Source organism: Lissotriton vulgaris, chromosome 2_1 (assembly GCF_964263255.1).
Source record: "Lissotriton vulgaris chromosome 2_1, aLisVul1.2, whole genome shotgun sequence".
Taxonomy (NCBI): domain Eukaryota; kingdom Metazoa; phylum Chordata; class Amphibia; order Caudata; family Salamandridae; genus Lissotriton; species Lissotriton vulgaris.
Window position 1 is genome coordinate 256,611,291 of NC_141687.1, and position 24,588 is coordinate 256,635,878.

The following is a 24,588-nucleotide window of genomic DNA, read 5'->3' on the forward strand; positions in this document are numbered from 1 at the left end:
GTGGATTGCTTGAATTGACCTCAGTGATGATTACTCTGGACCACAATCCCATCCATCCTTTTTTGTCCATCGTGTCCCCTCAGACCGGAACCAGCCAGATGCAACTCAGCCTTGATCCTGCTCCAGTAGAAACATTCCAGCTCGAACTGCTATGTCCGGACCCTTCTGAATGAGAACAAGCAAGCCCAGACCAGATTGGGTTTATTTGGTCTCGTCAGTACGGCGATGCTTGAGTTCTCTGGCACAGTCCCCACAAGACCCACAACTGGTCATACCAAAAAGTGATGGATAGATTGCTTGCATTAATCACAGCTACGGATACTTACTTGGACCGCAATCCAGTTGTTGTGGTTTTTTTGCTCACCATACTACGTCACAAAGGAACCAGCCATGGGCAAATTAGCCTTGGTCTTGGTCCAATAGTAACAGTCCAGCCTGAACTGTCCAGAGCAATTACCAGTTTCTCATGGCAAAGGAAAGCAGGAGAGGTATAGTGTCTGCTGCTTTGTTTTCAATCAAATTTATAATCTTTTTGGCCTGTCTACGAAAGCCAACTTTTGACATCAAAGAGGCACTCATTAGATGCTTTGTTCTAGCCCATCGAGTATCACAATGCAGTGCGGCATGTGCTCAATAGATCTGATATAAAAGGGCACAAAGAGAGAAACAGTGGAGCAGTCAACAGCTTTAAGATGTTGTTTAGGTCACATCTAGCAACAGCAGCTTTGGAAGTCATTGTTCCTAGGTCAAGTGGACACTAAAACCAGTGATGCTCTTTCCCATCACCTCCATAAGCTAGTAGAACCACCTTCCAAGAGTAAGCACACTCAATGTTGCATGGCTTTCTGAAGGAAATCAAAAACTATGAACTAGAATTGAGTTCTCTGGAAACAAATTCTTTTGCATTCATTGAGGCAATCAGTTACACAAAGGAAGGGGTGCACCTGGAGGTGTGAGTAGAGGACAGAATAGCAAGCCGTTTTTGTCTTTCGTCAAGTGAAGACTACCACACATTCAAAGGGAAAAGATCTATCTCAGACGGGGAAAGCACTTGCAATGGAAACAATCTTGATTGATATAAGACAAAGCATATTTATTTAAGCGAGAGATTAAGGCTCGTTGGCTACCAGGAGAGTCTTGTCAGGGCCACCCCAACGTCCAAGGTCGAGGAGGAGCAGAGAAATGTAGTTCCCTAATTAGTCTGCAAATTAGAGCATTCTTGCGCAGTGGCCCCAAGTTGACAGAGGCCACAGCTGATTTAAAAACATTGATTGTTTTGTTGGAAAATGAAGAAAGAAAGTCGACCAGCATAATACGAGAAGCACTGAGAGGACACAGACCTCGGTCTAAGCACCACATTAGCCAAGCAGCTGCCCAGTACTAAAAGATGTCCTCTCTGTTATTACCCCTTGTGACCACCAGTCTAGAAGGGGCAGGTGGTCTTCTAGCGCAAGACTGGGAAAGTTGACCGTGGGGTCCTAGAGGGTGCCTAGAATGAAAGGTAGATAAGGTGGAAGAGCCATTGCACATTCCAGAAAATGAGAATACTAGGCCTGAGATGGCCCGAGGAGGGTAAACAGGACCAGCCAGGCATGGCAGTGCAGCAAATGGAGCAGGGCCCGAGAAAACATAAAAGGATGCAAAGCATATGGTTAAAGACGTGTATATTCTTGAAGAATGGAGATACTATAAACTTTCAGATCAAGATGTCAGCTCAAAAGCTTTATCAGTTGTCTTTTGGGGCATGATGCAAGTTGGTCCACTTCCAGAGGGCCCTATAGCGACAGAATTGCTAGAAATAACTGACTATGGAAGGGGGATGCTTTTCTAAAATGGTAACACAGAGTAACAGATTATTAAAAATGAATCACAAAGCTTTATGAAAGCTTTAATTGCATCCTTGACTTCACCTAATATGATTCCTCCCTCAGGGACAACCATGCTTAGATGGAGGGTTGAGCCTACAAATATCTAACATATGTGGTTGAACTACAAAGTAAACTCTACTTTCTTGGGTATGGCAATATAATATTTGTTAGTTTTTCTGGAATTGATCTAAATTGCTCTCTGAAACAGGGAAATATTTCCTTTGCTAAAAAGTGTCAAGTTAAAGCTAATGATTTTGTCACTGGGTCAGGTTTTATCCAACTGGAGAAAAGCAGTGACCCTGGAGTGGCTTAGGTTTTCCTTTGTTTATGCAGTGGCTTAAATACATGAAGAAATGGGTCAACGAGAGAACAAGAACCTACTACCCCTTAGCGTCTGAGCAGGACCTAACAGTATGGCTTGAGTATTGAGAGTATGAGTCTCCTTGGACAGATATCTAGAGAGGTAGGAGATTTGTTGGTATGAAAGATCCACACTAGGTGTGTCCTGTATGCAGCATTGTCTCTTGTATCTCATCGAAAGTAGCTGTTAAGCCTAGTTTGTGGTGGTGCAATAGTATATGTCCAGATTCTATCACGTATACTTGCTGTCAACATTGATGTTCTTGTTTTTTTTTGTGGAAACATTTCATCACTGATGTGTTTTAAATCTTTTTGTACACCTAGCAAAAGTTAAAGAAATTGTTCAAATAAATAATTGATTGAAAGACATGTGCTGACAAAACTAATTTCCTACTGCTTTCGACTGGCTGGGCACTACTCTGATGGACATGTTCATCCCGTAGCTGTAGTCTCATATTTTGTGAGTCAAGATGGAGCGGTTCCTGGGCCTGATCCTTCCTACGCTTTTCCCGTAGCAAGCCATAGAAACACTGTCCATTTACAGCAGAGCACAACAGTTCGATTTATTCTGCAGTAGAATTTTGAAGCACATTTTTCGAAATGCGCCTTTTTTGGTAGTCCTGTATGTTTCACCTTTTGATGGGGTTAGAACTCTGTGCATTTTAACCCTGCTAACCAGTGATAAAGTGTTGGTGCTTCCCCTGTAAAAATGGTTGCGTTGGCATATTCCTAATTGGTACATTTAACTTACTGATAAGTCCCTAATATATGGTACAAAATGTACCCAGGTCCTGCAAGTTAAATGTCATGAGTGGACTGCAGCACATAGTGTTCCATCCACTACAGTGACAGTGTAAAATATGGCATTGGGCATACCATTGTAGTTTGACTATGGCAGTTTAAACACTGCAATTGAACCTGTAAAAATAAACCCTTTTAACAGGTCAAAACAACTTCTTAAATTTTAATGTCACCTCTATGTAGGCCTTGTGGCCCACAAAGTAGAGTACATAGTATTTAAAAGTAGGACATGTAGAAATTGTATGTTAACATGTCCTTACAGTGACACCCAAAGGCTATTTTTCACTGTGGCAGGCCCAGCTGACCTATCCAGAAAACCGGAGTACAGATTAAAAACCCTAATACTGTATCTCAGGAATAGTTATTAAGTCCGATTTGAATAAATATTGAGGAAATGTAGCTTTTAGAAAGTTACCCTTTCCTCCCTGGCGTTCCCGTAGGCTAAACTTACATTTTCTGCTCACTTCTGCCAGTCGGTAATAAGCATTTAAAAAGTGTGAAAACTGTGTTAAGTGCTTCCCTGAAGCAAACAATAGCCGACCATAATGGTCAGCGGGGACTTCTCTATACCTGACATATTATGCAGGATGGGACTGTGAGCATCCTCTTTGGGTTGACAGTGTCAAACCCTGTTTGAATTTCAAATCCTGCCTGACAGATATTCTACTCTCCATGATTTGTAGAGCGCCTAGCTACCTGAATAGGGCACCGAGCGCTATTGGATTGGTTGGAGTAAGTGAGTTAAAAGGCTAAAAGATTTTGAGGAAGAGATAGGTTTTAATTTTTTTTTTAACTCATGAAGTTGTCCTCCATTCTGAGACTAGTAGGCAGAGAGTTCTAAAGCTATGTTGCAAGGTACGTTAAAAGTCCTACTTTTGGCTCACTTAATTCTAGGGACTAAAAGCAGTTAAAGATTTTGATCTTAGGTCCCTATTGGCATGGTAGGGGTTGGCCAGTTGCTGTAGGACAGTTGGGTCTGTGTTATGTTTTGTCCGGTGTAGAATGCATAGTGTCTTGAATTGTATTCAGCAACTTATAGCCAGCCAGTGAAGAGTTTTGAACGCAGCGACAGCAGATTGTGTTTTCTGAATGCCTAACAGTATCCAGGCTGTGTTTTGAATAATCAGGAGTTTTTTATTACTGATTTTGGGCTGCCTAAGTACAGTGAGTTGGCATAATCAAGGCGGAAGAAAAATAGACCTTGAATCACTATTCTGCGTGATTCTACTGGGAGCCATTTCAGGACCTTTCTCATGGCTCTCAAAAGGCCGAAATAGCTGGCAGCCACCTGGCATATGCTGGGTTTTTACATATAACACAGGATGCTCAAATCATTGTTGTGTATCCATGGTCTAGTTGATGGAAAATCCTGCTTTTTTTACCAGACTTCTGTCTCTGGGTTTATTGGTCGTACAGTGACTGTCCCAATCTAATTTCTGGTGTTAGAGTGGGAGGACACTTGGAATTCTATAGTACAATCCCCAGACATACACCCCCATGCACAGGTTTAGTGTGGCTGAAGACTTTTTTGAAATTTACATTTTTTTAAATGTCAAAAGTAGGTAGGGTTACGCCAAGGACTGACTTTTACCCTATTGGTTAGGGCATGCCAAGAAGTCTGCCACAAGCTTGTGCCAGTCATTAATGTGGCACCTCCAGACACCCACTTCAAAACGCTCCTGGGCCTGAGGAAGAACAGAAGTAGACCAAACCAGCTGTCTGTGACCTAAGAAGAGCTCCGAAGGACTGGATTTGCTCTCTCATGTACCTAGGATAAAGAAGCGGACTCCATGGATCATAGGACTTACCTCCTGTTCAAGCTACAGGGATACACCAAGCTATAAGAGGCTCTTCCTGCAACTGCTGTGCTGATCTGTGGCAACTGGAATTGGACTCAATCCTACTGTTGGCTTCTACCAGACACTCTGTGAGTCTCGAAGTGCCACCCCCTGCTCCCCCACTTATCCTTCCCCCTCCCCTGAAACAACTAAAGTCAGAAAGTAAAATCTTTGACAAGGACTAACCTGATTGGCGTATTTGACCTATGATCCATCATGTTCAGTGTCAAATTGCATTTAGTTTCCGTCCTACCACAGCCATTGACTATCACTTTAGCTTTACTCTCCTTGGGTCTATTCCTACTTAAAACTTTACAAACTCATATCTCCCATTCCCCTTATTAGATTTTTATCATTTTGGTGTCATCTCATTTATTAAATGTGACTCTATGTTTCTAACTAGGTTTGGGATTTTTATTGTTTGCATTTAAACTTTATTACTGTTTTGGTACTGCATAAATACTTTACACATTGTGTCTAAGTTAAACCTGTCTGCTTTGTACCATATCTACTAGGGAGAAAGGCTCAGGTTTACTGACTTTAGTGATTCACCCTGACATGGGTTGGGATTGTTTCTTGAGGTGGGTTGTCACCCACCCCAATTAATAATCCAAGTTCTTACACAGAGTGTATAATGTGAATACAAGAGGGGCTTCCTCACAGAGGCTGAGATGGCCCATGGCCAACCGAAGTGCCTCCTTATTTGGTATAGCTTGTTTTGGTGGTGATTTAAGAGGCAGATCTTAGCATCCATGATAAAATGTAGGCACTCCATCCATTAGGATGTGGTGCAAGCAAGGGTCTTGAAGTTTACTTTAAAGCCTATAGAATGCAGAAGACGAAGTCATGTAGAAGTGGACGCATAGAAGCAGGGGGCACCAAGTCATCTGAAGGATATCTTGGATATAAAGAATTAGGCGTACACCAGAGTCCTCAAAAAGGTCACGTACAAATGGGCTTAGGAGAATCCGGAGGGGAGATGGCAAAAAGTGCCACAATCAGATGTTCCACAAGAATTTCAGGAAAGTTTAGTGTTCACGGAGTGAAAGAGAATTATACAGTTGGCTACAATTTGGCTATCCCGGAAATTGTGACTCCCCTCTATCTTGAAGTGACAGATCTGAACACAGATGTTCAAGGGACCGAAATTTATAATGGGCTAGTCTTTGAAAGCCTTGTGAATGATTAAGATCGAAATCACAAAACTCCCCTTTTGAAAGCAATTCAGAATGGTAGCTCCAATTCTCAATAACTCCTTCACCTTCTTATCCACAAGAAAGGATTCATCTGTCAAGAAAGAGTTAGTAGCGTCAGCGCCATTTGACCAAGATCAGTGTGAACTCTCCGTGCTAGCTCTGGATGGTTTTCAAGCTTCAAGGGATCTGCTGTGGTCAATTTCCACTAATGAAGAAACTGCATAATGCAGCCACCAGCAGACAAATCGGGGAGTGACAGGAAGGGATCCGAGCTTGTGTGGAGAACTGAGATGGAGCCTCAGCCTTTTCCATTGCTGGAGCCACCTTCAGAATCTTGTTGTTTGGAACTAGTGGCTTCAGCCTCTGTCAGTGAAGATTTTCTTGGCTTCTGAGGCCATTGAGAATTGATGTTGGATTGAAGATGGTCCAGTGAAGGCAGTATTATTGCTTGATGAAGGAATCGGCAAAGAAGTAGACCGGGCCGTGTGAGCGTAAGCAGAAGGTGATGTGTTTATGCTTCTTAAGTACTTTGCTAGAGTGTCTTACTGGTGGATATGTCATCGCATCGTGCAACGAGCTGGAAGAAGCTGCACCCTTGGATGATTATGAACAATTAGCCATGGGCTGAGATGTTGCCCAGAGTTTGCAATCTGTATAGATCAGACATATTTTATCTAAACTTACAGGGTTCGTGACATATGCTCCAGGGCCAACACAAGAGAAACTTCAAGCTTTCTATCGGAATCTGTCAACAGTTTAATGACCTTACCACCGAACACAGATAATGGAGGAGGTGGGGGAGTTGGCTCATCCAAGAAGTACATAACAGAGGGAAAAAAGTAGCAAACTCCTATCTACCGTGGCATAATAGAGCAAAGAACCCTAGAAGAAAGTAAAACTACCTTCGAATCCTGACAACTCGTTAAGGAATGAATAGAAGTGAGCTGTTTGACTCCTACATGAATGAGAACACCACTAGAGATCATTCTCTTCTTCTCTTTCTCTACAGGCCAGGTCTACGCTGCAATAGGAATTTGTCCTGCTGGGGGACTTTCTCCCTTTTCTGCCTCCAACCACATCACTGCTTCATTTTCCTTCTAAAGCCTCTTTTGCACCATATTCTAAAGCCAGCTGCTTTTTATTTTATTTTAGATTACCACCTGCCTAAGTTCTGATCGGCCTGGGAGGAGAGTTGTGTGCGTGCCTTGTGCTGGGAACAGGTCACTTGTGCCGGGTCACACCTCATGAGCGGGTAATATGCATACAGTGCAAGGCAGTGTGCATTGTAGTGAGCAGGAGAATCAAAAAGCAGTTGTGCAGTGGTAGTGTAAGGCCATTGGAAGTCGAGTACTGGACAATGGAATTGGAAATGGAGTAATATTAATCTGTGATAAGAGTAATGCAAGGTTACAACATCACTGAAGGGCATCAAAGGGGAGCCCAATGAAGGAATAAAGAAGCATTATGGTGAAATACTGCATGTCTTCTACCAGAAACGGAATACCAGAGGCATGGGAAAATATTAGCAAGCAATGATAAACTATTAACAAACTAAACAGGAGGTAAATATCTTGGATTTATCTCTTTGAGAGCAGCAATCAAGAGGCTGCCGCTAAGGAGATTGTTCTTGCTGCATGAACCTCCGTTAGTGGGAATTGAGGGGGGAACTAGTGACACATTAATCTGCCCGCCATCCTGGAAGTTAGAGCTCCAGTCGCTCTAATCACTAGGGCGATATTATGCCCGTCTGCGCCCGTCCGCGCCCTTTTGGGACAAGGGCTCAGGACTCCTGTATGTTCCACATCAGGAAATTTACGGTACAGCTCTAAATTACTCAAATTTTATAATTCACCCTTAGATTCCGAATGTTTCCACTCTATCGCTCCTGATCGGTGGAACTATAGATGCAAACACTGTTCACATAATTTTCAGGATCTTGGTCCAACTAACCTGAATGCAGCCAAACCCCATCAAATTTTTAAGTTACTCTCATTGAACTGTCGTTCGTTACCAAAACACTCAGTGGAAATATCCCTGCTTCTCTTGGAGGAAAGTCCGGATGTCCTGTTCCTAACTGAAACCTGGCTGAATGTGGCCTCTGACCCTGATATAGCACAAGCCCTCCCTCCTGGCTACACAATACAGAGACTCGACCGAATCCATAGTAAAGGGGGTGGAATAGCCATTATCTCAAAGAATTATATAATTTGTTGAATCCTGGGTAGCCCTCTCTCAAATTGTGAAAACCTTCACTTTTCGCTAGGATTCACTCCTACGCTAACCTTCTCAGGAATTTTGATCTATCGCCCCCCAGGACCCTATGGCCAATTCTGTGACTCACTCACAGATACTGTCTCTAAATTAGCAAACTCCTCTGCTAATTTCACTATTCTTGGAGATTTCAATATTCACTTTGATGACACTAATTGCAAGTTTGCAACTGAATTGACTTCTGACTTAGCAGCCCTACAGCTAACTCAGAAAGTACAATCAGCAACGCATTTAAAAGGACATCTTTTGGACCCCATTTTCTCAGGTCTAATGGAGCTAACCTGCCAATCACCAATATCTATTCCTTGGACGGACCACTTTCTTATCCCTTTTTCATTGTCCCCTGCCCACGCCATTCCCCCAACTCGATTATTTCAAATTATGTCCCGATGTTGGTCAAAACTTCCACTGGACTCTTGGATTGTAGCTTTAGAAAAATCCAATCCTGTCTTTAGCCCGGACTCGATTGTGGCTAATACAAATTTTAACAGTTGGATTAACAACTCCTTGGACTCAGTTCTTCCTAGAACCATTATTAAGTTACACAAAGGTTCCAACAAAGCTGCTTGGTACACCCCAAAGCTCAGAGAACTGAAACAACTGTGTAAGAAAGCAGAGAGAGGCTGGAGAAGGAATTTCTCCCTTCACAAAAAGCAGGAATACAAACATGCCATCAAAACCTATAAATGGAAATTAGAAACTCTCAAGCTAACTCCTCCCGGGAAACCTTTAGAATTGTTAAGGAACTAATGAATGTTCCTTCCCTCCCTGACTCCTCCACCACATCTGACCAGCGCTGCAACTAAATGGCAGAATTTTTTCACAATTAAATCAAAAACATCTACGAATGTTTAGCCCCCACTGAAGACCACAATTCTATCCATCAGGATAAGTCTCACATAGAAGGCAAGGAAACAAGCTTAGCGGCCTTTCCCACAATGGATTTCAGCTGTCTGCTAGCGACATCGAGTTGAGTAAAAAGCGGATCACCCAATGACCCTGCACCACTTAGTATTCGTAAGTAGGTAGCAGAGACAGTGGGCCCGGTCATTTTGGATGTGGTTAACTCTTCTATAATGTCCGGAGTAGTTCCCCCTCTCTGGAAAAAAACTATGGTCAGAGCTCTTCTGAAGAAACCCACTCTAGATCCTGACTGTCTTGCCAACTATCGTCTGATTTTCCTTCTCCCTGGAATTAGTAAAATCCTGTAGAAATATGTAACGCTCCATCTGCTTACTTGGAATCTAACCCTCTCCTTCACGCAACCCAAACAGGATTTCGTCCCGGCCACGGCACAGAGACAGCACTCCAAGCCGTCCTGGAAGAATCAAGAAAAATTCTTGACTCTGGAGGATCATCTGCTGTGATCTTACTAGACCTAAGTGCGGCATTCGATACGGTGAATCACTGTATCTTGATCGACCGACTTAGAAGTCTGGGGTTGACTGGAACAGCGTTATCCTGGCTGAGGTCATTCCTGGAAGGATGCTCCTTCCAGGAATTTGAGGGTGAAACCAAGTCCAAGTCCTGGGCCCTCTCACGTGGAGTCCCTCAGGGCTCCTCTTTGAGTCCAACACTTTTTAATGCATCCATGGCCCCACTGGCAGAGATCATACAGCCTTTTGGAGTAAATATTGTAACATACGCTGATGACACTCAGCTAGTGGTTTGACTTAACCAGTCTGATTCTTCAACATCTCGTCTCCATACTTGTCTTGAACAAGTGGCCAAATGGATGCATCATTCCCATTTAAGTTGAATGGAGACAAGACGGAGCTTATGCTATTCAAACCAATGGAGATGTGGCCGATGGTAATGGGATCCACGCCTGCCCCTAAAGTAAATATAAAGAGTTTGGGGTTTTGGTTGGACTCGGACCTTACCCTCAAAGTTCAAGTTAGAAAGGTGGTTGCCTTCTGTTTCAACTTGCTCAGAATGCTTCGTAAAGTGCTGCCCCTACTCACTTTCCAGGCTAGGAAAATGGCTGTTCAAGCTCTCATTCTGTCACGATTGGACTTTAGCAATGCACTTTATTTGGGCGCCCCAGAGGTGGTACTTTCTAGACTTCAAATGATACAGAATTGTGCGGCAAGAACCCTTATGGGAACTCCTGACAGACAGTCTGCTAAACCTGCCTTAAAAGCCTTACACTGGCTCCCCATTCGGGAGAGAATCCGTTTCAAAGCACTTTGTATCGCTCACAAACTGCTTGGAGGGAACGGACCAAAGATTATCTCCCTATTAGTAAAACCTTATCAAGCCAACGGGCCCCTAAGATCGGACGAGCTACACTTGGCTTTTGTACCCAGGATCAGAAGAACTAGAAGCGGAGGTCGGCTTTTTTCTTATAATGCCGCCAAGCTTTGGAACTCTCTCCCTCTCCAGTTACGGAAAGAAACCAATCATTTGACCTTTAGGAAGCTGCTGAAAACCTGGCTCTTCCCCAGATAAGCTTCTTCTGCCTCTTCCTACTTCGAGCGCTGGGATGCCCACGGGTAGCCATGCGCTCTATAAATGCCACCTCTATTCTATTCTAATGTTGCGTCATTGCCTCCATTGATAATGTAGCCTGTAGAAGGGGTGCAATTAAATGAGCATACATGCCATGTGTGCCTCCTTGTGTTGCCATACATTTGTCATGGTTTCAGAGGATAGTTGCTTCAACTAAAGTTAATTCCGAAACAATTAATGCATTTATTCATGCTGTGTATAAACACTCCAGGGGAAACAAAAAGGCAAGATATTGCTAAGAAACACAGGCATTGCTCGTCACGTGATGTCACCTTCCAACTTTGGAAATGTGAGGTTTTTATTGGCCTTCTTTAAAGGTAAACACAACCATGGAGTTCAGTTTACATGGGCCAGAAGTTAAATATGTGCTGAAGTCTTTTTGCTTGAAGATAATATTTGTGGGGAAGTGGCAATACTAGGCGGTGAGCACAAGATGCTTTGTAAATGATTTGCCGGATATTAACATGGATATAGGCCTATATGTGAATCAGAAACGGGTGGCTCCAGGAACCCACCTAGAGGTTGCCCTCATTGGCCATGACTTTCTACATTAAGGACTCGCGGCCTTCAATCTTGCTCATTAACTGCATAAAGAGAACAGCTATTCACCTGTGCTCGTCTTGTAAAAGACTCCACACCCAGGTAGCTACTACTCTAGAGACCTTAATACCCAATCATGATTATACATTGGGGAGTTTTATTTATATTGGAAACGTTTGACTAACTACAAACCTTCACCACCGTGTTTAGACTCAACCATCCACATAATCCATTCTTGAACTCTGCCTTAATGCATCCAATAATGAAGAACCTCTGTAAAGTTTATTCGGCAATAAAATCATGTTACAATCCAGATTACAGTCCATTTAAACTGAGCATACCACTGATTCACCAAAGCAGACTTCGACTTCTATTCATAACACTCATCTGGAGCAAACTAAGCAAGTGTAAGAGAGTCTTCAGTAACCTGCCTAAACTACTCATCTCCAGCTTTTATAAGACCCACCTCACTGGCTTTCTTTTCTACCTTATCCCCAGATTCCTCCACTGATCCTGGACCTCTCACTGTATCACATTTCAAAACACTTGTTCTTAGCTTTTAACACTTCATGACTCTGACCCAATGTGCCTGTCATCATAAGCCAACCTCAGTGCTACCGGTAAGAGATCTGCACTTGCGCTGTACTGGAATGTTCTTCTCGCCAGATGCCCGGTGTCCATGAGTATTTTCAAGGCTTGAAAGTCTTTAAGCTGTTGGGTTTAGTGTGCTCCTAACTTCGCCTTAAAAAAACACCACAATATTAAAAAAAAAATCCTTTGCAACGTGGCTATAATAAATAATAATAATAATAATAAGTAGGTTTGTAAAGCGCCTGGTGACGCCATCTCGGCGTGTCCCTGCGCTGTGGAGAAAAGGCAGATTCGGACAAGAAGACTGAATCTATAGGTTGTATAGATGAGTTTTTAACAGCTTTCTAAATTTGGCTTCTGTTTCAGTTAGTCTAAAATTCATGGGGAGTTGGTTCCATTTTTTGGCAGCTAGCACTCTGAATGAGCGGCCTCCCAGCGTAACTTTTTTTGTGCGGGGAATTTTAGGTAGGCCTGTTCCTTTAGAGCGAAGTACTCTATTAGGCTCGTGGGTATGGACAAGATCTTTAAGATATTGTGGAGCTTTGTGCCATATGATCCCTGTGGCACATTAAGAGAGCTTTGAACAGGATCCTTTTTTTAATAGGGAGCCAATGAAGAGCAGCAAGAGTAGGTTTAGATGCTGCTCTTTTGGGGAGTCTCAGGACCAAGCGTGCTGCAGTATTTTGAAGTACCTGTAGCCGTCTCAAGTTTTTTTCGGAGGTTCCCAGGAATAGCAGATTTCCATAATCTATTCTTGAGGTTACCAGAGCTTGAATACGCAACTTGTTCTGGAGAGCGGGCATCAATGTTCTGAGTGAATGAGGACCTGGCAGCAGTGGGGAGATGGTCTCTGCCAACATGGCTCCAGCAAGGGCTTGGGCATTTGCAGAAATTTCAATCTATAACACATAAGAGGGATTTAGAAAAATCTGGTGTTTTTCTGTAGAGGTGAAGTGTTTGGGACAGTAAGAAAACACTGATCCATACAGAAAGTGCAGTTCTTGACTGAAACTTGTTCCTTCTATGTGTGTAGCCAAATGTATAGTTGTTGATGTAGTCTTACTTGTGGTCAGCTCTGCTCTTAACCTCATATGCGGGTCCCATTTAATTTAATTAAGATCTCTGTGCTATCTACTCTGAGGAATCTAAAAACAGATCATAAATGAAGAAGGATTGACAAGTTTTGGGTAACTTTTATATTTATTTTTGATAGAGCATGAATAAGAGGAGGTCAGTTCCGAATTCAAATGACTTTTTATTGATCATTTGAATCGTGATGGTTTTATGTGGTGTATCACTTTATTCGGTTTGCTAATCGGGTTTCATTTTAAAATTGAAATCGGCATGAGTAGGAGTACGGTTGTTTCATTAGTGTGCCATTATTCTGCCCATGTACATAGAGCTTGTCCTAGGTTCTGAAGGCAGTACACTCTTTTTTATATTTTTATTGGCAAGCTTCCAACTTCCTCGTAGTTGGCTTTAATAGGGCCGGACCTTCTTATATTACTCAAGACCTTGCATGTAGGAGTTCTAGAAAGCATAATGATTTGTACGTGTGTGAAGTACAGTGTGTAATCTTTCCTTGTTTTGCCTCCAGTGCTGCTTGTTTTTGAGGTCTGTAATGTTTATTTCAGATTTTCTTACACTGTACTACAGTTTTGTGAACACACTCTGCACCTGACTGCTTTCAGCATAGGGGTAGAGTGGGTCTCATCTGTTCTATATTTACAGAGAGTGTTTCTGTGTTAGTTTATAACACATTTTGCGGGCAGTTGAGTGTGCACTTTACTGGGCTGTTTGCCGCTATTGTAAGCCCAAACTGGTGCCAGGGCACCATCTAAATTGACGTCTGATACACCAAGACAGGAGAGAGACAGGAACTTAACATGTGCACATTCCTACAGTTTATACCTGTCTCTTATTTTTTTTCTTTCCCTTCATTGTTCTTACACCTTCTCTATGTATTTGTTATACATATGCCTATCTTTAGCACTCAGTGTTTCTCTTTATTTCTGTAACTGTTATATTTTTTTTACCTCTATCCTGTTTAACAATGCAAATTTCTAGGTGTGCAAATCTGTTTGTATTTCTGCTGTGCATCTGGTTATTTCATTCTCTCTTTGTGATGTTCACTTCCACACCTCTTATTTGTATTTTTCAAGTTATTCCTCATTTTATGTTTACTTCTCATGTCCATTTCTTTATAAATGTTTGTGTCGTCTGTGTCTTTCTTTGTGTACATTTTTGTTTGGACTAATGAGTTTTTTGGCTGCCTGTCTTGCTTTAAGCTAACTGTTCTTCATGTCCTGATACCATGAAATAATTTTAACTAAAGTTTTTATTGGTGATATTTGGAATCAGAAAGAGAGTACTGTGGCACGCAGAAGCAAATTGAAAAATGCATGACCTGCAATTACAGGTTGCAAAGTAGTCACTGGATAAAATCTGTGTCTTTTTAGATTGAAGAGTCGGTGCGCAGCATGGTGATGCGCTACGGTAGCCGACTGTGGAAACTACGCGTCCTGCAGGCGGAGCTGAAGATCAACATTCGTTTGACACCCACAGGGAAGCAGATCCCAATACGCCTCTTCCTGACAAATGAATCCGGTTATTACTTGGATATCAGCCTGTACAAGGAGGTGACGGACTCCAGGACTGCACAGGTAGAGTGCTGGACTGACATGTTCTTCTGTCTGTGGAGAGTTTGGTGGCCGCCTGTTTGCTTTAATGGTGCCTCTTAACCTATATGCAAAGGTCCTTTTATGATGGAGCACTTTATAAAAATATTTTTCCCATTTGTAAACATTATAAATATTTGTCGGTAAGGATACGAAGGCACAAGGAGATAAAATAGTTGGCGCTAGATTACACAATGTGGTTGGGTTCCAAAGGAGACCTAAGAACTTGTCTTGAGGTTGTGTCTGACAACGTACCCACTGGACTATCGCGTACCCTGCCTCTATCTTGGTAAACATTTTAGGAACTACACCCTCAAGGGAATGTGCTTTGTAGGTGGAAAGATGCAAATCTTTGGAACTTTTTGTAAGGTTTGTTCCTGTTGTGTTGCAAATGCCAAAGATCATGTATCACTCAGTTTTCGAAGTAACCGTACTTATTGGTCCTAAAGCTGCTTGTGAAAAAGGGTGAGGACAAAGTGAGAGGTTCAGCAAGCACAAGCTTATGAAGTTACTTTGAACCTAATTCATTACATGTGACGTATAGTCAAGTATATACGACAGTCGTAGAGATTCAGTTAATAGCTTCCAGAAGCTTACTTCCAAAAGCGTCCAAGGTTTCATAGGGACCTTGATTGTGAACTGGTATACAACAAAAGGCAGCAGCAGACATGTTTCATCACAAGGCAACTTTTTCAAGGCTCAGCACAGGTTCATTATATGGATAAGGTATGCAGATGTATCCAATGTTCTAGTAAGCATTGGAAAAAATCTAGACGTCCAATGGTAATTGGTCTAGAAACTTAGTAAACAGTGCTATAATCAAATAACCACAAGTCGTCCAAATGTCAGTTGACGAGTATACTGACAATGGTAGAGACCAACTCACATAAAGGAGGCTTATTTGTTTACTTTTGAGCCCGCTTACCACTGTACTGTGTTTGGCTATTGCATATGGTAGGTGCAGATTACCTGTAATATTGCACGACTTGTGGACATTTGATTATAACACTGTATACTGGTTTTCTAGATCAATTACCATTGGATGTCCAGCTTTTTTGCAATACTTATGGAACTTTTGCAAATCTGCATACCCTATCCATATAATGAACTCGTGCTGAGCCATGAAAAAGGCGCCTTGTGACGAAACACTTGTCAGCTGCCTTTTATTGTATACCAGTTCGCAGTCAAGGTCCATGTGAAACCTTGGGTGCCTTTGGAATAAGGCTTCTGAAAACTATGACCAGAATCTCTACGACTGTTTTATATAGTGGACTATAAGTCACATGTGCTTCGGTATCATTTGATCTCTAGTGTGAGATTATTAACCTTATGGTTCATGATCAACGTACACCCTATTGGGAGCAGGGTGTGGGATACCATGTGAGCACTGTAATCTTTTATTGCATCTCACTATAAGCACTTGACTCTAAGTGAACAAGGCTTTGGATGTGCAATTAACTGGACCAGCTTCCAAAAAGTTGTACCTAATGTATTACATGTCTTTCATATTCATTTTTAGTCTTACAATTGACCGAATGCCTAGGGATGTGATTTAGATCTTAGTGGACGGGTTTCTCAGTCACAACTGTGATGGATATCTGTCCACCAAATGATAAATCCCATTATATCATATGGGATTTATATTTCAGCGGACGGGATATCCGTCATTGTTGTGACGGAGTACCTTGTCCGCCAAGATCTAAATCAATCCCTAAATCACTTCTGTATTCAAGAGCTAGAAGCTATGTTCGGATTGTTCTGCTTCTAAGCCCTCATCATTTAGCAGCCAAGAGAACCTTAGATCTCTCAGTGGGACAATAGCAATTTACACAATGATGGTATATGGGCAAACACAACTATTTTTTCCATGATGTATTACTCCTCTACGACTACGCTATTCCAAATTAATGACCCAGAAATAGGGATTAGCATGTGTAATACAAAATGAACATTTTGGCCTGATTACTTGTGCCTAGTTTTTGTGGCAATGGTAATCCCAGCCAGAAAATGATTACTGCTTTACTCTTAATTGGGATTGGGCCCAGTGTGGTAGAGCGGGGAAGTTGCGATGAGTGCTGAGGTCACTGCCAGTACCAGAGATCACACCTCCTCCTTATTATACATCTGTCCATAATCTGCTTTATATGGTCAGAGCAGGTGCATGTGAATTCACAAACCCACATCCTGCCAACATTTATTCTTGTTTTGTTGGTGAAGCTCAAAATGTTTCTCTCAAACTTGCAGTACTTACTCTTCGGACATACTGACATCCAGTTTCTACAGGCAGTAGGGAAAGTTGGTTGATTTTTTTGGCAGGAAAGAAATCCCAAACTACAAACTCCTGCTGAATTCGACCCTTTCCTGTGTACAAATATGCAGTCTTCCAATAGCATTAATGTGCGGAATTATTCTAAGCAGGGATCATTTAAAAAAAAAAATGTGGGTTAGTTACGTTATGAGATTTTTGTATAGCACATCGTACTCTGTTTGCACGGCCTCTAAGCACTATTTTAATTGTGACGGTTTATCCTAAAGCATGGACTTCTAAATTTCAGATAGCGTTAAGTGATGATACGAGTGATTCAGTGTTGAATATTATTTGAAAAGTGCCCAGGATACAATGTGGGCTTTGTATGCCGCATGCCAGCGGTTCTTAATCCGTGGTCTGTGACGCATACTCAGGAGGGGCCACACTGATTAAAAAACTAAATACATTTAGCAAATTAATAAAGTATGTACAAATAAAAAGCAAAATATTAAAAATTAAAATGTTTAACAATCAGTAAATATGAAGGCATTAGAAATCGGAGCTGAACATTACGTTAGTAGCTTTAGCTTGATTCATGGGAGCAGGGCAAGTACAGCTGACATAATCCCGTATGGACGATTAGTGGTCTCAGGAATTTAGCACATCACTTATTTTTTTTATTAATGAATCTCCAACCTTCCCATTAAAATAAAACTTCTGATTCTGATGGACACTACTACCTGCAGATTCCTCTCCTGTAGTAAATCTCAATCTCCAGACAGGATCAGCAAATTTTTCAGCAGTGCTTAGTGCACCGCTGGCTGCCAATGTGCGGCTCAGATTTGGTCTTGTTCTGCTTTGGAAGTGACGGAGCAAAGCCGCATATAACCGCTATTCCTTTGCGTCATTGTCAGTTCCTTTCTTTGCACGTCTTTGAATGTGGATCGGGAGGTCTGCTCCCTCTTTCGTCAGTTTGATGATCTTTCCGATCTGAAATCCAGTGTGGAAGAAGTGCATGTCCCCATCCAAAACCACAGGGTTCAAACCATGCTGTGACTGTTGTAAACAGATGTCAGTAATGTACCCTCACAAGGTGCGCCTCTGGTGTTAGGGCTCAGGACACAACTCCAGGTTGCATGAAGAATGTGCCCGCATTTTATCGTAGGCTGTCAAAGACCGTGAAGCAAAATTTACGGTCTGATGGAGACTCCTTCCCACAGATTCCTTACCTTAGAATTATCCCCAGCCATCGGACTGGATCCGGAAAGTTTTAGAGCAGTACCCATGTGTGTTGAATACTACACACACTATCAGGAGACGCTTGACCCCCACCTGGTGGGATTGTATCGGGAGGTGGTGGAGAAGGACTCCTTCCCTCGTGAGACGGACATGGCCACCATTGTGGTTCTGCCGAAATCCCAGCCGCCCTCGTCCTGTTGTGCTGACTATCGCCCAATGTCACTCATCAACACTGAGATCAAGGTGTACGCCGCAATACTCGCCCAGCGACTTAAACCCCACTTGTCCACGCTGGTTCATCCCGACCAGTGCGGGTTCATGCCCTCACGTGGAATCAGGCATTGTCTTCGTAGACTGCAATCCGCTCTAGCCCACCGTCACCTCCTAACTCCGTACCTGGCGACTTTCCTTGTTGACTTCGAGAAGGCCTTCGATTTGGTGGATAGGGGGTTTCTCAGAGACGTTTTGAAGAGGATGGGCCTTGGTCCCCGGTTCCGGGCCATGGTCAGGGTTCTGGACGCCTTCCCGAGAGCTTGAGTCCTTGTAAACGGGACCCTTTCGGAACCCTTCCCTATTCGCAGGGGAACAAGGCAGGGCTGCCCATTCTCCCCCTTGCTCTTTGCCTTGGTGATGGAGCCCTTGGTGTCCCTGATGCGGTCGTGTGAGCATGTGCGGGGGTGGGATTTGCCCAACACCGAGCCAGACAAAATCGCCCTATACACAGATGATGTCCTCGTCTACTTGGCAGACCCGGCTGAGTCCGGTCCACATTGTCTTCGCATCCTGCGTTCCTTTGAATAGGCTTCTGGCCTCTGGTTGAACCCAGAAAAATCGGTTCTGGTCCCTCTCCATTTGTCCAGAGATTGGTTTGACTGGTAGTCAGACATACCTCTGTGCCGTCAATCCTTTAAATATTTGGGGATTTGGATGACCCTGCTCCCTGAGCTGAGCTGGGCCCTCAATGTTACTCCTCTGGTGAAACGTGCCAAGGCGGACCTCCAGAAGTGGCAGTCACTGCCCCTGAATCCTATGGGAAGGGTGGCCCTTTTTAAAATGATGATCCTCCCCCGCTTCCTTTATGTCCTTCAGAATACTCCCTCGTGCTTTCCTAATACTTGGTTTCGTGAACTAGATTGCATAGTATTGAAAAGTCATCTTGTGCCCTGGGCACCCCCCAACTTTTTGCTGACTGGAACTGGTGGTAACTGACTCTGACTGACCCTGGGCTCTGTTTAACCAGGCCCAGTGCCAAGCTACAAGAAACACATTAGAATACAGTTAAGACACCCAACATACACTAGGGTACACTATGGTATGGTGGGGTACCCCTGTAATTGGCATGACCTTCCCCATAAGCCCCTTGTATGTAATATGGCAGGGGATTTAAACTACCTAGAAGTCTCCTGTGTCCTGGGGCATGGCAGTTTAGAGGCCAGCAGATTTTCTGCACTAGCATGTGTGCAGTGCTGAAGCCTGAGGTCAGTTTAAAAGCATTCCTGGTGCCCAGGACAGCTTTTAAACCTTAAATTGTGCCCAAACTCGACTTTGGGGGTAGGGGCCCTTAAAAAGGAAAAACCTACCATGTTTTTGCATATTAGGGACCCCCAGGGTCACCCCTAGGTATCCCAGGGGTGGGGGGTCAGTTATCTATAAGGAGCGCCCTTATAAAATGAGTTTTTATATGCCTGGGTAAAGTGAAATTTTACATGTCACTCCCCATATTGTGTTAAAGAGCTGCTCAAATTCGACTTTGATGCTAGAAGAATTGGGTAAGGATAATCTGCCTGATTTCTGCAGATTCAGAACCCCTGGAGTCTCCCCTAGTTGCACAGGAGGTGGGGGTCCTGTAGAAATTAGGGAAATACTTATTAAATATGGTTTTATAAGCCCTGGTTCTTGAAAGTGGCCCAAGTCATTTTCCCCATTGAAAACCCCATGGCCCATAGGTTAACATGGTAGGACGTGATTGATTAATAATTATTGATAGGAGAGGACTAGCCAGACCATTCCAAGACTTCCCAGAATGGTAGTAGTAAATCCAACAATATTATATTGTTGAATTTCTCCTAAAGTGTACATACAAGAAGTTATCAGGCGTTCTTGTTTGTAAGTCCAAATTCAGCCTTTCAGTGGTCTGCCCTGATTGGTCAGAGTTAAGTGGATTAGCCAGGCTGCTGGGAGGGCAGTGTGCTGGTCTATAGGAATGCCAGGCCAGGAGGTGGCGTCGTAAACTATGCTCTTCAAAGGCAGAGGGGAGGCCTAGGTTTCAGTCCACTCTGACAGTCTTGACCCAGAGTCAGGGCTAGGCCGAAGGAAGGTATGTGCAGATGGTAGGGGGAGAGTCCATGGAAGTAAGGCATCCCAGGGGGTGTGTTTAGCCTTGCTGGAAAATCAGCCATTATGGATTTGGAAGAATGATGCACTGTGGGACAAACTAATGCCACACTCTACAGGATGTGGTCATAACTATGAGGAGTTGCCCTGCTCTCATTGGTCATCAGTGACCTGGTGCTTGACCCAGAGAATTTTGAATACGTATCTGAGAGGGGCAGAGCCCTCCAGATCTGCTGCTGAAACTGAATGAAGCAAGAGGTGCCCGGCTGGAATGATTTTGCTGTGCCAGGAACTCTAAGGCCTGACCTATGAAGACTGCACCATCTGAAACTACAGCCCTGTGGATTACCTTGCTGCCAAAGGACTAAGAGTGGACTCCCTGCAAGCTACAGGTTAACAGAGCTCACCTGGACAGCCCCCACAAAGAATTCAAAGCCTGGAGTACCAGTGGATTTGTACGGGTTTTGTTCAAGTGGATTGCGGAATTGAAGTTTCACACTTTCAAGGACCCTCTTAATAATAAATAATAATAGGGAGATTTGTAGAGCGCATGGTGACGCCGACGGTGTGTCCCCCGCCCCGTCTTGGAGATTCCAGAACCTTGGATTGTGTGTTGGATACTTTGGGACCCGCAAGCAGAACGCCAGGAAGGTGTTCTAACTGGACCCCTCATGCTGTAGAAGGCGGCCCACTACAGTGGTGAGAAAATTATTCAGAACAATTTATAAAGGTGTGTCCCTGACAGAGAAAACGAAATGACTTAAAGGGGCACTGTTGGTTTCTAAGCACTAGAAAGTGACTAATCTTTAAAAATTCATAGCTCTGGTTCCCTAAAGTGGATTATTTTCGTTTTGGTGTCATTTAAAAGATAAAAATATTAACTATTTTTATAAATTGGTGTTGGATTTTTATTTTGTGTTGTGTCTTAATTATTTACTGAAATGGTGTTTTTAAATGCTTTACATACTGTCTTTGAAGTTAAGTCTGTCTGCTCGCTGCCACGTTACCAATGGTTGAGCAAAGGAATAATTTTCTAAGACCTATGCTGAGTCCTATCATGTGTTAGTGGCCTTATTGCCAGTGGCAGACCTACATTTGCCCCTACCAATAACTCACTTTCCAACAAATAGCCACCAAGTTCTTGTGGGGGAAGGGTAGATCCCTGCTGGCGCTGACACTGGTAGGTTCCCTTCCTTTGACAGGGGCCTAGGAATGACCCATCTCTATTTATATTATCTTGCTATGCGACTCCTCTCCATACACAACTGGTTCAACGGGGGTTGGTCGGACCCAGCCTATAGGCTTGAGCTGGGATAGCTAGGCCTTGCTAAGATTCAGTCCATGCTGTACGGGACCCCTATTCCCTTCCTGAGGTGACGCACTCAGTGTTGCTGGCCTGGCGGGCTGCACACCAAATGGACACACACGCTGACTCAGTGCACTCCATTGTGGAACGGGACCTGGCTCAAAGAAGTGAACAAGTTGCAGGGCTTCAGGGCGTGGGACCTCATAGGCATTTCACAGCTGGGAGACATATGGGTGGGGGACCATATGCGTTCCTTTGGAGACCTCCAAAAGAGATTCTCTTTGCACCAATCACAATTCTACAGGTATCTGCAAGGTATATTCCCTCCGCTCCCACCTTACAACGGGTACACGTGATAGAGCGCACAGGTCACCCGACCAAACAGAATGCACACTTGGGCCCATAAAATTTAATTTTCAGTTATACCTTTAAACAGGTAACCTACACGCTGCTATCAGCAATTCAATTTCCTCCTTTCTATTTCCGTGTACCCGACTTACCAATCCTTGTAACAGGTACCTAAGATCACAATGGATCAGGAGCTAGTTTGGGAGTAGGTAAATAGCATAAGAATACCATGCAACATTTGATATAACGGTTGTACTTTATAATAACCACACACCAAAAAGTTTTCAAAACCTTTATCTAGTTCTCTTCAGTCTCAATTGCCATGAGCCACAAATTTACATAGATCAAACTGTCAATTACTAGGATTAAAAAGATAGTATAACTATGATTGAAAGTAAGAAACATTTAGAAATCGAAAAATAAAGGGAAGGGGAAAAATAAGGAACACGCTAATTTTAGTTCAGCAGACTTTCACAACTTCACTAAAGGCGGGTAAAGAAAGGGAACCATACTAATCAAAGCAGACTTTCGGTTACTACTAACGGTCTGTAAGAAACGAAACTTATGCAGTTTGATTTGTCCAGCTGGACTCTTCCCTAAAGGGATGGTAAGAATGGAACACACTGTATATGCATACGATGCTGAGTTCAGCTAAGGGTAGGGAGAGAATGGAATATGCGAATACACAAGTTTGCACGAAAATCTTATTTGTAGAAAGAACAGGGTAAAGGACATAGGAAATTATGCTTTATTCTGGATAAGGGAGGAAAACTTAGATAGACGAACACCCACACTCATTTATATTTACCTAGGATAGATTGAAGACTAACCCTGGCCACGGGTCAGTTGGAAAAGGCGGAAAGGACCCTCAAGAACTTGGGCTGCCAGTAGGCGAGCGGGTACAGCTCATGGACAGTCAGGACAGGATAACCCCAGGATTGGGATCAGGACTGGGCTCACCAAAGGGTACGACCAACACCTGCAGCTTCGGATGCAACGCCTGCGCTAACCCCTCTCTGCAAGGAATCTGCCAATAACCCCGATTGGGTTCTCGAATCTCCCAGCAAAGTGCTTCGCCAGCACTTAAGGTTTCTCAAACTCCGACTGAGTCTGTGGAAATTACGGACAGAGTGCTCCGCAGCTCTCTGTATCAATCACCTATAGAGTTCGTTGGGTCAGTGACAGGTCAGCTATTTGGACAAGTCGGACAATTTTTCTAGCTAAACCTAGGCTAATTATACTGTTTTCGGGTCAATGTACCACCCACAAATGTTGCAAGTGAAAGGTTCCCTAATTTCTGATTGGGCAAGGGAGGAGGTTAGGTCATGGTACCTCCTAAAATTTAGACTTTCTCAGACTTAATATTCATTTTCGAACCCACCCCTTACATTCCAGTTCCCATGGCAAGAGAGTTTTTAGAAGACAATGGGGTATACTGTAAAAATTATACAATTGTAGCAAATGCAGGTACAAGTCAGCTTCTTCAGCTAGGTTGGAGTTCAGGTTCCCAGGAGCATGTTAGCTTTGGCTGCCAGCTGGCTGGGTTCCACTGCTGCATGAATTTCTTTTCCCCATCACATGACTGGTTCTATACGAGCTTCAAGATGGAGTAGCAGCGCCTCCCGGGCCCCCACGAGGATGATACATGAAAAGTATGCGAAAACAATTTAGAAACACAGGAAAAAATGAATACACTGTATACCATGATTGGCTTTACTACATCCCTTACTTTATAATAACTATAGCATTAGGAGTTAGGCAGAACAAACAGCTTTGCAAAAGCAGCAGTGCAAGCACCGAGCATGTGAGAAAACAAAGCGGCCATTTTAGCAATACTGCGCATGAGCAACAGGTTCCCTCCAGAACTGCGAGTGCGTCACATCACAAGGGTATGACCGACGCATGCACAGACTGGATTCCCGCAAAGCAGCGACCATATTAGAAGCAAGCGTTATTACCTTTTAGTAAACACATAGGCAAGCTTCTCTGGGACACCCCCGTGTAGTGTAAAAGTGCAATATTAGTAAGACAAACATGTTGAATTAACTCATTAATGTTATTTGAGGTTCTCCATACAAGCAAGTCGCGTTACATGCGAATACTTGCTCCATCACACGGCTCCCTGACCACAGCCCACCCGAAGCTCAAATAATGTTTGGAGACCTGGGGAAGGGTGGCATTTCACGTACCTATCGCACACTGATTAATAATACTCCCACCTCCTTAGATCGACTGCAGGATCAGTGGGAGGATTGGGTCGGCCCCCTAGAGGAAGAGGACTGGCGCGACGCCCTTATGGCTCCTAGAACTGTCACCGCATCCGCTAGGCTGCGCCTGATCCAGCTATTCTACTTACACGCAGCATATCTCACCCCGACATGCCTACATTGGGCGGGGTTCAGTCCGTCACCAGCCTGTATTAGATGCGGCCACGAGTCGGCTGACTTCCTTCATATGGT

The 24,588-nt window shown here is 43.5% G+C and overlaps 1 protein-coding gene across 7 annotated transcripts in view; it reads left to right on the forward strand.

Moving 5' to 3' along the window:
* ACACA (acetyl-CoA carboxylase alpha) overlaps positions 1 to 24,588 on the forward strand; it is a 1,131,726-nt gene that overhangs the window by 586,362 nt on the left and 520,776 nt on the right. For all 7 annotated transcript variants that reach the window (XM_086954890.1, XM_086954892.1, XM_086954891.1 and 4 more), the window contains one exon: positions 14,436 to 14,639. In XM_086954890.1, the coding sequence (XP_086811016.1) occupies positions 14,436 to 14,639 (204 nt within the window). The remainder of the gene's footprint in view (positions 1 to 14,435; positions 14,640 to 24,588) is intronic.